This window comes from Clarias gariepinus, chromosome 26 (assembly GCF_024256425.1).
Source record: "Clarias gariepinus isolate MV-2021 ecotype Netherlands chromosome 26, CGAR_prim_01v2, whole genome shotgun sequence".
NCBI lineage: Eukaryota > Metazoa > Chordata > Actinopteri > Siluriformes > Clariidae > Clarias > Clarias gariepinus.
Genome location: NC_071125.1, coordinates 13,151,990 through 13,166,029, shown reverse-complemented (window position 1 = coordinate 13,166,029; position 14,040 = coordinate 13,151,990). Strand labels below are relative to the sequence as shown.

At 37.4% G+C, this 14,040-nt stretch overlaps 1 protein-coding gene across 1 annotated transcript in view; it reads right to left on the bottom strand.

Annotated features, from left to right (window-relative positions):
- gli3 (GLI family zinc finger 3) overlaps positions 1–14,040 on the bottom strand; it is a 216,674-nt gene that overhangs the window by 146,907 nt on the left and 55,727 nt on the right. Inside the window, exon 2 of the mRNA XM_053487870.1 lies at positions 10,484–10,661. Within this exon, the coding sequence (XP_053343845.1) occupies positions 10,484–10,619 (136 nt within the window). The 5' untranslated portion in view covers positions 10,620–10,661. The remainder of the gene's footprint in view (positions 1–10,483; positions 10,662–14,040) is intronic.

The window sequence follows — 14,040 nt, the reverse complement described above, 5'->3', positions numbered from 1 at the left end:
TTTTTTTTTTTTAATATACTGTTATCACTGGGCAGTTTGTTCAAAAACCTTTAAATTGTACTCTAATAGTTGATGACTGGAAAATTACAATGACTGCAATTTATATAGGTAATTTGGAAAATCTAAGAAAAATATGTTTTGCATAATAATTTGGAACGCAGTGTAGATATGGCCACAATTCCACAGAAACAAATGAGAGGAAATGCAGAGCTTATATGGAATATTACTCAGGAGAAAACATTTACCAGTGTGCAGCAAGACAGAATATTGCATTAGGTTGTTCTTAGGTGGTATGGAAGGAAGCTGTCCATGGCAGACACAAAAAACTTGCTCTATTTTCACAGAAAAAAAATATTCTAATGTGCATCCTTAAAAAAAAATTGAAATAAAAATTTCTTTAGAAGAAGTTTAGTTTAGTGGTCCCATCATCATAAGTTATTTTTAATAAAAATCTCCCACTAGTCTCCCTAACCAACTGGTGTAAAATTAAAAGGTATAAAAAAATTTGTGTGGATATACAAAAAAAACTTTAATCCCTCTAAATAGAATGTATAAATGTTGTAATTATAAGTAAAACTGACTTCACATTATGCTCTAAAGTTATGATTACCTCAAACATCTTATGATGTTGTTTGGAGGCAATGCGTTCAACTCTTCCACAAGTGCTACACGCAGTTCTGCCAGGTTACGTGGGGTTGAGGTACGATCGTCCAGTCTCTGCTTCAGACGTGCTCTATGGGTTCAGGTCAGGGGACATTGATGGCCATACCATATGTGGTGAAGGATTATCATCCATGAACAAAAAGTTGGAGGTGTGCTGGTGGAATTGGGGGATGATGATAGGTTTTATAATGTCCCAGAGGTAAGAACCAGGGCTTAAAATTGGCAAATGTGGGTAATATTCAGCTGTGGCGGGTAATAACTTTAGTCTCACTAGCCACATTGGCGGGTAGTTTATTCTTTGGTATGACAATATATTTTTGTTGTAGTTTTCTCTAAAGGCATCTGATATAATAAACGCATTGCAACGTAATATTACACGCATAAAATGCGCATTAATGTAATGAGGACGTTTAATGCCTCTCTCTACACATGTTTACACATGCATTGCGCACACACACACACACTAGTGATGGGTCGTTCGTTCTTTTTGAACGTGACTCCCATAGATGTTATGCAGTGCAATAGATTCAAAAGAACGAACGACTCAGACTGGAAGATATGATGGTGAGTTACTCATTCTGTTTATTATAATATGTCCTAAGTTGCATTGTAATATTTTCATAACAGGAACTATAGCCAAAATTTGTGTATGTAGACGTATTGGGGGTATTTTTTATTGAAAACGCAACATTTTATTTTATTTCTGATCAAATAAACGAAATAACTCGAAAAAAGGTTCGTTCATTTTGATAAACGAGATTCAAACAACCGAGTCACTAAAATGATTCGACCTTCGCATTACTAACACATACACACACACACGCACACTCACACACACACACACACTTTTACTTCCTGGTGTATGCGCATCATTTACTTAAAGGGCTATTGCTTCTCAACAGGATGAGAATGTTTGCCCCTTTCGCATAGGTTATTTACTGATCTTATTAAAAAAAAAAAAAAAAGTAATCACTATTAAAATCTATTTAGATTTCATGTTAAATGATAGTAAATCTAGATATAACAAATATTAACGTATCATGGTGAAGAAGAAAACTGCGGTTTTCTGGTAACAAAATTGTGGCTATTAAAATGCTGAATGGCTAGTGACTCTGGAAATCCACTAGCCACATTGGCCAGTAAGCAAAAAAAGTTAATGTCATGCCCTGGTAAGAACGTGCAGTGACGAACCATATAAAATAACCATATCTGCACTGACTGGTGATGCCTGCCCAGATTGTTGCACCTCCTCCACCAAAGCAAATCCTGGGGACCATGTTGACCTCAGCGTATGGCTCACCTTGACTTCTCCAGCAACGCTGACGACAATCATTTCTGTGCAAGGTGACACGACACTTATCAGTGAACAGGACATTAGACCACTGCTGCATTGTCCAGGTCACATGGTCTTGTGCCCACTGCAAACAGTCACGGCGGTGTCTTGGTGTCAGTGGAGTCACCTGCAATGGTAGTCTGGCATTCAAGCCAAAGCAATGGAGCCGGTTGCGAATGGTTTGTCTGGAAACCCTAGTAACCCTCGCATCTCATAACCGGGCCTGCAGCTGTGTGGCAGTTGCATAACGATGTCTGAGTGCACAGTCCTTAGGTACTGGTCATCGTTGCAGTCTGTCACTCATGGGGCTCCACTCCTGGGTCTGTCATGAACTCAATAGTTCCAATGTCAATAGTTCTGTGTCCTGATGCAAGTCTGCACATGACACTTTGGGACTCATCAAGTTCACAAGCGACATCTGACTGGCTGCCACCGACCCGAAGGCGAGCCAGGTGGCGCTGCTTGTCTGTTAAGTGACGTTGTGTGTTCTTGGCTGTTTGAATGATGAACTTGGAATGACTTACTGACAATACCACCTTTTTATACCCACAGAATGTTGAAACAATGCCACATTGAAAAAGGTTGTCTTTTGGGATTGGCACCAATATAAGGCACATCTGTACACAATGAGACCATTACATGGAAAACACAAAATGAGGTGTGTCTATCACCCCAATACAATTGCCTGCCTAAAACAACAAACACAGTATGTATGACATCCACTAAGTCTCTCACAATATCCCTAACATATATATATATATATATATATATATATATATATATATAAACATGTGTGCATGTGTGTGTATGTGTAAGACAGCTACTGAGGGTCCCACTGCCTCTATACCAGTTTCGAGACAGTAGAGAGCCCTTGATCTGTGCCAGTCTGATACCCTTCTCCCCACTGCTCCACGAAATGAGCTCCAGAGGGGACAAGAGGGACACAAGTGTGACCTTGAATGTATTAAACAATTTGTGCTACATTATTTGAAGTTTGCTAGGGGCGTTTGGTAGGAAACTGTGGGACAAAAGAGAAAAAAGTACATTCTAGAAATAAACAGAGAGCACAAAGGTAAGAAGACAGCAAAAGATGAAATTGCCCCCGTGTGTGTGTGTGTGTGTGTGTGTGTGTGTGTGTGTGTGTGTGCGTCCCATGTGGTGAAGGGGAAGCAGCAAAATACAAAGTACAGAAACAGTTGATTATGAGTCTCTTGAAGTGATCAATGATTTCATTAATAAGACTGATCACATGCCTGCCACTTCACTGACACATCTGTGAGCAATGATCCTCACTCACACCTCTCTCTCTCTCTCTTACACACACCCTATACACTGAATTCATTCAATATCCCCCCTCCCCGCACATGCGTTACAACTGCGAGAGAGAGAGAGAGAGAGAGAGAGAGAGAGAGAAATCCATTCTGAACCCTATTTTCAATTAGGCTCCACAAGCTGTTATCACAGGTGTGTGAGAATAGGGGCAGCAGAAGCACAGATGTCTGAAATGAACCCTTATCTGAGGCACAAAGCTGGGCCATGACAGACTATCTGGAAATTACTTTCTGTCTGCACTGCTTACATGAACTTTATTCCTGTCTGGTGACATTACCCTCTATTTGCTCTATTTGATCATTTAAATGCCTCGCTAGAGAAAAAGGATGCCCTCCCAATCTTATACTCTCTTTTCGGTCTGTCTTGTACGTGTTTAAAAACAAATTTGACCATATAAATACCCCTTCCTTTTATGCATGCCATGCTGTTCAAAATTCACGCAAAAATAATTTTATGCACAATGATTTGCTGCCAAAGTTTACAATTTGTTACACTCAGCCTAAGTGCATGCCAAATTCAGCACCTTGCAAATCCCCTCCATGCATTCCATTACAATTTTCCAAGCACTGATCTCTCCTTGTCTCACATCCACCCCTCCACTTTTCCACTCTCCTCTTTCATTCTTCGCCATTATCTCCTTAATTGTTACTCTATTTCACAATGTTTTTTTTATATATATTAGTCAATATATTAGTCATGAAATGGCTTAACCATATTTGACAACTTCTTGTTGTTTATTCAGTTTTTAAAAACTCTTTCTCTCCAACCCGTTTGGCTGCCTTTGGGGCTATGACTAAGAGAGCTTTCGGTTGTAGATAAGAAGTTGTGGGTATAGAGTGACAAGGAGGTGGGAAAGTTTAACTTATACTTATAACTCATACTTATAACCCAAAAGGAATGTGGAAATTTGTTAGTTATTGTATGAGTACATTAAAAACACCCAGCAGTTGGTCAGTTATCTATGGATATTATGAGTTTCTTATAATGCAGTAGTTAAATATTGTAGGTGTTACAAATAAGGAATAAACTTGCTGTTATATAAATATATTTAGTTATAGGAATATATTTAGCTATAGAGTGGTGTAATTCTTAGGAATGTGTTCAGTATTGACTTTCTCTTTTAACCCAGCAAATTGACAGCATTTTTTTGTCAGTATATAGTTAGTTCCTATTATCATCTATATGAGCAAACCTATAAACAGCCATTCAACAAGAACAAAAATCACAGCTTACCATGTTACTCAAAAACCCCAAAATCAAAGTCCTCTGTCCTGTACTTTCTCACATAGAGAAAAGCAAAGTCACCAAATGTCACCATACAGAAAGCTATGTCACAGGGCTCCAGACTGACCGTTTAGTTGCACTTCAGGCCACTTTTTTAGATAAACAAAAACCTATAACCAATCAATAATATAATATAATCATTGTATTGGACCAGGATGAAGCAAAAATTGCTGTGTGTGTGTGAGAGAGAGAGACAGAGAGAGAGAGAGAGGGGGGGGGGAGACAGTGTGAGCAAGAGTTAGTGTGTAGAGCAAATTTGAGGTTATCATAACTTAAGAGCATGATTTGATTCAATTTTCTGTAATGCACCAGAAAGACACTCCACTCCTTGTAATGAGATAGGAGCACATGAAAGAATATTTACATAATCAATGTAAGAAGGAAAATATAAAAAATTTAAGTTTTCATAAGTGCATTAAGCCCTAATCATTATTAAAGTGTATGTCATGCAAAAGTGACAACAAAAGCAATTGTAATGCTCTAAATTGTGTAATTAATATTTAGAGTGTGATGATTGACTTATGATGTCAAATCATGCATTAAATAACATGCAAGAAAACATTTCACCTTAAAAGTTGCCAGTAGCCATTAAGCAGCACATACAAAGATTACAATAATGGTAACGACGAATCACATTAATGTTCCATGGATTCTATGATGTGTTTCCATGATCAAAGCATTTAATCAGAATTGATCCTTTTTGACATTTGCAAAGTGGTTGTGTCTGCTATGAAGCTTTATTCTGCCAGAAATGTAACAGAAGAACAAAAATAAGCATTCTTTTCTAAGGTCAGGTTAGGTTTCCAATCTTTTGCAATAAATCCCAATTTGCTGCATTATGATTGGTTATAAGAATTCAGTATTGTCTATGATTGCTTAGATGCCTTATTTTGTATGAAATACTGAGCCAATGTATTATTTTATAGTAACCCCCTTCCTTAGCCAGAGACTCAGTAGGTAAAAGTACTTAATAAAGACTGCTAGGAGAGAGCTGTTCTCACTGAGTTTACAATTCAGGGACGGAAGCAAAATTTCCAGAACCTGTCAAGTCATCTAATGTTATTCCCACATGGGGCAAACATAATTTTATTCCAAAGAGAGAGAAACAATCAGATAAAGTGTTTATGTGGCTAATTCCCATTTTTTGACTAATAGATTATTCCACCTAATTGATTCTGTTTTAAAATTTAGTCCAATCTAGACAGATTGGGGCAGACTGTCCAGACTGAGGTTTTTGCCAGTGTTCCATTTTTTTTCAATAGTGCTTTTATTTAAAAAAAATTATTAAATATTAGGGTTCATGTAAACGCACATTGTGCTACTTCTGCTTTCAGGTCTACTATCATACTGGTTACCCCTAAACCCACCACTCATACACATAAACCTTCATTAAGTTACATTCGCAAATCTCTGCTTCTTTAAGAGGCCATAGATTATCAAACATCTATCATATGAGTAAAGGAACAAAAGAAAAAAAAAAAAAGTCCCCTAAAGAGGCGGATTGGTAAGTGGGTAAAAAAAAATCCAATCCTCACTAATTGATAGACATGGATAGACATGTTGCTTTTAAAAAGTTGCAGTAACAGTAAATATTATTTAAAAGAATTATATGCAAAATTATCATTTATCGTTCTTTTATTTGCTATGTAATTGCTGGACTTTCTTTAACATTGAATGCTTCTACAATGTATGGTCTTTGTTCCCCATATTATTAAAAAATCCAAATAGTAATGATTATAAAGAACAACAAAAAGATTTTTGCCTTTCTAACATAACATTAGAAGCTGACATGTGCAGTGGTATGCTCCACTTAGCCAGTAACACACATCTGCACACAAATATGTGCAAATGCATAACAAAACATGGTCAAGTGCTAGTTTTAAACCTCATTTTAGACCTATAAGAATGAAAGGCAAATACAGATATACCAGAAAATATGTAAGTTAAAGCAATAAACACAAGGACCATTGGGTTATATGTCAAGCCAATATAGTAAAAGTTTGATTCGCTAACTATGCATGTTTTGTGGCCAGTAAAAGTTATCTGTCTATATAGTTTTGTTTAATATTATTAACTGAATGGTATGACAAAATGTGGTTGTGCACTGTTTACCATATGGTCCAACACTAAGAATTTATGGTATTTGGCAGAAGCACAGATCTAGAGCAAGCAATTAAGGCTTGATGGTGGAAGCTTTTTGTTTTTGGGTTTGAACCTGTGACCTTCCAATAAGTAGTCTAACATCTTTACCACAAACAAAATTAGACAAAGCTACAAATATTTCAAGTTTACTCATTAAGTCTGTGACATTCATGTGTTTTTTTTTATGGTGTAAGTTGATACTTTATGTCAGATTCCAGACAGCATGTCAGTAAAACTGCTGGTGGTTTTAGGAAGATGAGGTGGAGGTATCTTGTAAAAGAGTAATGCTGACATTTCCCTTTCTCAGTAAGGCACCATTTGCAAAGTAGTCCTATGAGGTTTTTTTCCTTTCCTTAAAAAAAAAAAAAAAAAGTTTTACAGTCTTAAAAATGTATCAAATATTTTTGCATGTTCTCAGCATGTGGGGCTTAACGCCATGATGTTGGTAATGAACTGATGTTGTGAAAGTCCTGAAAGTTGTGAGGTGGATCAGTCTTGTTTTTCTATCACATCTTACAGATGCTCAATTGGATTGAGGTGTGGAGAATTTGGTGGCCAAGGCAATTTTTTCATCTTTTTGCATTCCTCAAGGCATTCTTGAACCATTTTCGCTTTGTTGCAGGGTGCATTATGCTGCTGAAAGAGGCCAGTGCCATCAGGGAATATTGTTTCCACAAAGGGGTGTACTTGGTCAGTTGCAATGTTTAGCTAGGTGGTGCATGTCAAATAACGTCCACGTGAATGGCACGAATAAGGGTTTCTCAACAGAGCATTTCCCAAGCATTACACTGTTTTCGCCAGTATGCCCTGTTTCCAAAGTGAACTAACTAATATTAACCTTAGCAATTCAAGATAGTAGCTTTTCAATTAAATTGGACTACCCGGGCCAGCCTTTACTCCCCATGTGCATCAGTAATGCCTGCCTTTTTAAGATTGTTTGCTTATACCATGGATGCTTGTCTTTTTATTGACCTTGCTTTTTGTTTGCCTATACTCAAAACTATAAAATATAACAAAACTATAAAATCTCCCCATCTCCTATAAACTAACAAAAAAAAAAAGAATCTGGAAGTTGTATTGTTATTGTAACAATGCTAAAATTGCACAGCTTACAGCTTAAATTAAATAAATATATTTTATATAGTTTATATTTTCAACCGCTGGAAGGTGCTCTACACCTATGGATCATTCTGTGTTTTGTGACTTTATGTCTCACTGTCTCTTCCTTCCTGGTCTGGTTCACAGACATTGTTTTATGTCATAATAAGTAGTATTACTTGAGCTCCCAGGTTTAGTTACAATTTTTGTCTTATATCTGTTTTGTTTACGATTACAGTATGATGATTGACATCGTGTTTGGCTGGGTTAGCTCACTGTGTAAGATGTTGGACTGCTGATCATAAGCTCAAAACTATCAGAACTATCAAACTGACATTGTTTGGCTGTTAAGCTAGACCCACAACTCCCATCCTGCTCAGATCTATAATGAGATAAATGCATGTTGCTGACAGGACACTTGAACAAGGTCTTTCAACCCCTTTTTCAAGTGCTCACATACAATGGGACGTCAAGCTGGCAATAAGTGATTGCAACAGAAACAACAGATATACAGTATATCTAGGGTGGGGAGTATCTGTCGCATGATATGCCTACTGGCACGTGGATGGACCATATCCCTATTCTAATTATATGGGCTCACACAAACTTTTTCAATGAACCTGTGCTTGCTCCTTACACTTTCTCATTTCCCTGCACAGATAACAATAACTAGCAATGCATACTGACTTATTATTAATCTTATGTTAATTGTCACTGAAGTGTAAACTTGTGACTTTATTGACTTTGCGAATACAGATTCTATCATTCAATTCAGGTGAGAGTAAAAGGAAGAGGCATTGAAGAGTAGGGGAAGGAGAGAGTTGTTAAGAAGGCCAGTAACAGAGAGATTAGTGGAGAGTTGTTAACCTGTTGTCCTTGCTGTCTTCTCTGGTGAACTTGATGTGTCAATAGTGTTGATATGTTCTGTGAAGACCTGTACTTCCTTAATCTTGATCTTTACCAGGTGTTGTCTACATGTCTGAACCAAAGAGTCAGTGCAGTGCCTCGGAAGGATATAAGCTGAGGTTTTTTATAAAGAAAGCTGCCTCAGGACCATCCAGGAAGTATACTGGATATATATTTTTGTTTCTGTTTTGCAATGATAACTGTGCACAAAAGTGAATTCCCTCTGTCCTCTGTTGAATAATTGTTCGTATTCGTATAAAGTAGTGAGGATTTCATAAACTTATTCAATAACAAAAAATAAATATTAGGCCAAAAATGTAGGCTTTGAAACCAGACAATTTAAGTGATACAGATGATAAATTATTCACATTACATCAGAACCTAGAATACTTTACTCCCCTTGAAGCGAGAGAACTATTTTCACTCATCTCCTCTTTAAAATCGTCAAGCTGTGAATTTGATCCTATACCGACACATTTTCTCAAGCAGATAGTTCCAGCAATAACAGAAACTCTGTTGAAAGTAATTATCTGTTTACTCAGCAGTGGGTATGTTTCTAAATCCCTTAAATTAGCAGTTATTAAACCACTAATCAAGAAAACTTGACCTCGACCCCTGTCAGCTTTCCAATTATAGGCCAGGGGTAGCTCAGTGGTTAAGGCATTGGACTACGTTTCGGAAGATCCCAGGTTCAAACCCCACAACCACCAAGTTGCCACTGTTGGGCCCTTGAGCAAGGCCCTTAACCCTCAACTGCTCAGATGTGTAATGAGATAAAAATGTAAGTCACTCTGGATAAGAGCGTCTGCCAAATGCCTAAATGTAAATGTAAAATAGGCCGAGATAAAAAAAAAAAAATTCTCTGTCGACCTGTCTAACTCGTCCTGGAGTCCTGCCTCTGGTTGGAGATCTAGTCGCATGGATGCCCTGTGTGGTCTGCCTGGGATGCGTGTGGTGACTGGAGATGGTTCCACTTTTTCACGAAGACGGTCCTGTCTTCGACTGATGCAGACAGTTCTCTGAGGACCTGTGACTTCAGTCGCTCAATAGTTTGGGACTGGAATTTCCTACAGTCTACCTGAGCCTTCAGGAACAAACTGGACTCCATTAAATTTAACACATCTCCTGTTATACTGAACTTCCAGCCTCACATAGTTTTATGCAGATCAATCCCTGCTATCCGTTTTAACCCAAATGAGGATGGGTTCCCTGTTGAGTCTGGTTCCTCCCAAGGTTTCTTCCTATTACCATCTCAGGGAGTTTTTCCTTGCCACTGTCGCCGTCGTCCTCAGCTTGCTCATCAGGGACCGTCTTATCATTTTGATTCATACACATTTACATTTTATACTTAAATAATTCTTTTGATTGTGTAAAGCTGCTTTGCGACAATGTCAATTGTTAAAAGCGCTATAAAAAAAAAAATTAATTGAATTGTTACAAATTGTGAGACATTTATGGGAAATGTATGCTACACTAGTAATAGGTAAAAGGCAGGTATAATTTAAAAAATGGAAAAGTTAAATTATTAAACAACAGGCTAAATGGTGACAACTTCCTTGTGAATGAGTGTCAGTAAAGTGTAAGGGGTTATGTGAGCTTAAAGGTAATAAAGTGGGAAAATAAAAAAACAACAAATACTGTTGAATGCATTTACAGAAGTAGGTAAGTGAGAGTGATAATATGCTTGTTTTCTTTGTGAAATTTTAAATGTTGGATAATTAATACCGTTGGACGTTGTGCTGGATGCCACAGCCTTCTCACTGATCTCAGTTCGGGTCATGGAGGATCTCTTGGTTACCACAATGGTCTCCATCCTCTTTTTCTTCTCTGCTGTTGAACTGGGCTGGGACTTTGTTTCCATGGTGACTGCACATTCCTTAGTGTAACATTAAATCTGAGACACCTGGAAGTTCCACAAGAGAAAGTGACAGAAGTTAGTAAGTTGTGTCAAAAAAGTGTTTTTCACTCTGCTCTTGCTGTGGAAACATTACCATCAAAGCTAACTGGTAGGGGTCAAGAAAAGTAAGAAACCCAAGAACCAAGGTTTGAGACTTTAGGACTACTCATGTTTGTTTAAAATATCACAGTATTGGGAATATGCTGGGAATATCACATTACTGGGACAATTTTCTCTTTTGACAGTAAGCTTTTTGCTTAATAAAGTTTGTTGGGAGTTATATGGGTTTATATAACTGCCTCAAACTGTGCTACAGGTTTGCCTACTGGTGACAAATGCAGCCAAAAACCTTCCAAAGATTTGAGTCTCAAATGTCACCAGTGTTCTGTATGAATTCTCAATTATAAAATAATTCCATGTTAAGACAAGTAAGAAAAAAAAATCCTACTGGTAAGCTGAATAGTTTTGTGTACAGATAGTAATTTGTTTAAATTATCTTTGGCTACGTTACAGAGTTAATCTAAATCTGAATGTTATTCGCATCAGTTCGATTATTTAAAACGCATGTATAAATACTGAAGGTTATGAGGGTAGTGAAGAGGCAGTGGATTGTTTCTTACAGTATAACAGAGCTAACTCTTTAGGCTTATGTTCCAAGTAAAATGGTATAACTAAACTTTATAAAGCATGTGCTGTGGATAGTGTATGGGGATGCAAAAATGCAGCTGTATTTAAGGAATTTATAAAATACAAATCAAACATTTTCAAACAATCTGCAAAAGAGAAAAAAACAGCAGAATTATCCCTCTTTCTCAAAACCGATCAAAAACATCCTACATTCTTTTACTTACATCCGCATGAATAATTGCCCAACACTAATTTATGTAGAATATCCCAAATAAAATAAATTATTTTTATTAAAAAAAATTAAAGGTTTTTAGAATATGTTTGGCATTCTTTAAGTAACAAAAACATATGAAACACTCTGATGCTAGCTAGGCCAAACCAGTTATCGATTTCAAGCCTATGTGGAGAACACAGCACTAACTCTGACAGCTTGTCAAAAAAACAAAGAATGATCAGATGGATAGTGCCCCAAAAGTCAGCTCTTTTTCTTTTACATTACACCATCCAGCAGTTTCAGTCTGTTCAGAGAAGAAAAAAAGAAGCAAAAGAGGGCAAGAGGGAAAGTGAAAACACGTAGTGAGTCCTTTATGCCTGTTATTGACTGGCCTCTGACACTTGGGTGCACTGGCTCTGCGTGTCTGTGAGTGTTTGAACCCTCCAGTTCCCCTATCATAAATCCCTAGGCAATTCAGTAAGAGCAGAAAGAGGCAAGGAAACTAAAATCAGAAAATAGAGACAGGTGAAAAGTAAAAGAAATGTGCGTAAAAAAAAAAGCAGAAAAGGGACAATTAGAGCCAAAAATAGGAAAACAGTATTGACATCCCTTCCTTGCAAGCCATAGCTAATGTACCAGTCAAGACCATTAGTCTTTTTCCCCACAGCAATATCCTGACTTACCAATGCCACCTACTACCTGTTTCTTTTGGACTTTGATCACTGCCATTCAGTATTATGTATTCCTGAGTGTGAAGGTCAACAACATACACAGTTCATGAGGAACTGCATAATATTAGGTAATAATTATGTTAAGTTTAAAGCTCTTAAGTAAATTCCTGGAAACTAGTAAAATACAGTAGCATTTTACTCACATGTAAGTAAGGTTTTAAAAATATAATGCATAAATGTAAAATAAATGTAAAGTTTTATTTTAGACATTTTACTTTAATAGAGTTCCACACCCAATTAGATGTGTGAAAAAGTGTTCTATTCATGTGGGCTTGTCCATAATCCTCACTTGGAGAAAGAGAGGCTATTAACCAGGTTTAAAATACCACAATTCTGACTGCTCCCAAGGAAAAAAAAAAGATTCTTATTTTAAGCACATTAGGCAAATCAATTTAGCATAAATTATACGCTCCAGTGACAAACGCAAGTTGAAAGTCAGTGACAAATGAAACATCAAAGTCAAACAACGGAATAAACTTTTCTAATAAAACCACTGTCTTTTTGAAGGCACTTATTTTCCCCAGGTGAATATATTTTGTTCCTGAAGTTTATTTGCTGGAAGGCCCTACTATGGGCTCATGGGCATCAGAATTGAACCATGGAGCAGTAAAAGAAGGGGGACTGGTCCTCTTTGATAATGAGGCCCACTGGCTTTCTGCAAAATTGTTTAAGGTGTTGACTAGTCCTTAAAATTCTCCAAATCTCAATCAAATCAAGCATATAGGGGATGAACTGGTAGAACAAGTCCAATCTATGGAGGCCCCACTTCACAACTTACAGTATTTAAGGATCTGCTACTCACGGTTTGACTGCCACCATAGCATACCTTTAAAGGTATAGTGGAATCCATGCCTTGACATGTAAGGGCTTTTTGGATAACAAAAGGGGGACCTAAGGTTGGTGGTCATAATGTTTTGGCTGATTTGGATATAACAGGACTATATTGTAGGCTAAATGCACATTGACCATTTTATGGACCTCCTAAATATCTGAAACAGCATTTACCCACCTCTTACTAATGTTTACCTACCTGTGACTAATGACCAGCATTACTTACCAATGACCAGCATTAGCACAGTTTGAAAATTTTAATAAATGTATTTATATAATGGCTTTTCAATAACCCTGGTTATTTAAAATGTTTTGCCAGAACAAACTGTAATGTATTCTATACTGTGTTGCAAAAGACTTAAACTCAAATGACAACAAACAACATAAAACTGACTCACTCGCTCACTCATCAAACATATTGCTTTATCCTGTATACAGGGTTGCGAGGGGCCTGGAGCCTATCCCAGGGCAAGGGACGGGTACACCCTGAACAGAGTGCCAACCCATCATAGGGCACAAAAATACACACACTTACATGCTCATTCACCCACTACAGGCAATTTTGGAACACCATTTAGCTCAACCTGCATGTTTTTGAACTAGGGGAGAAAACTGGAACCCGGAGAAAACCCACCAAGCACAGGGAAAACATGCAAACTCCATGCACACAGACCTGAGGCAGGAATTGAACCCGGACCCTGGAGGTGAAAATGACAGTGCTAACCACAAAGCCACTATGCTGCCCAACATAAAACTGTGTAGTGAATATTCTGTTCATCACAGGGCTAGCCAGGTACTGTAGTGATGTGATTTATACTGTTTTATTTATAATATTTAACTTTTTTCCACCTCACTAAATGTGAGGCCTTAATATTTAACAGTGAAAATTGTGTTATTATCACTAATTTCAATGCATTTTGTCCCCATTTTAGATCAGTGCAGCTTGCAAGCTGAGAAACGACTGGTCACAGAAGAAGGCATA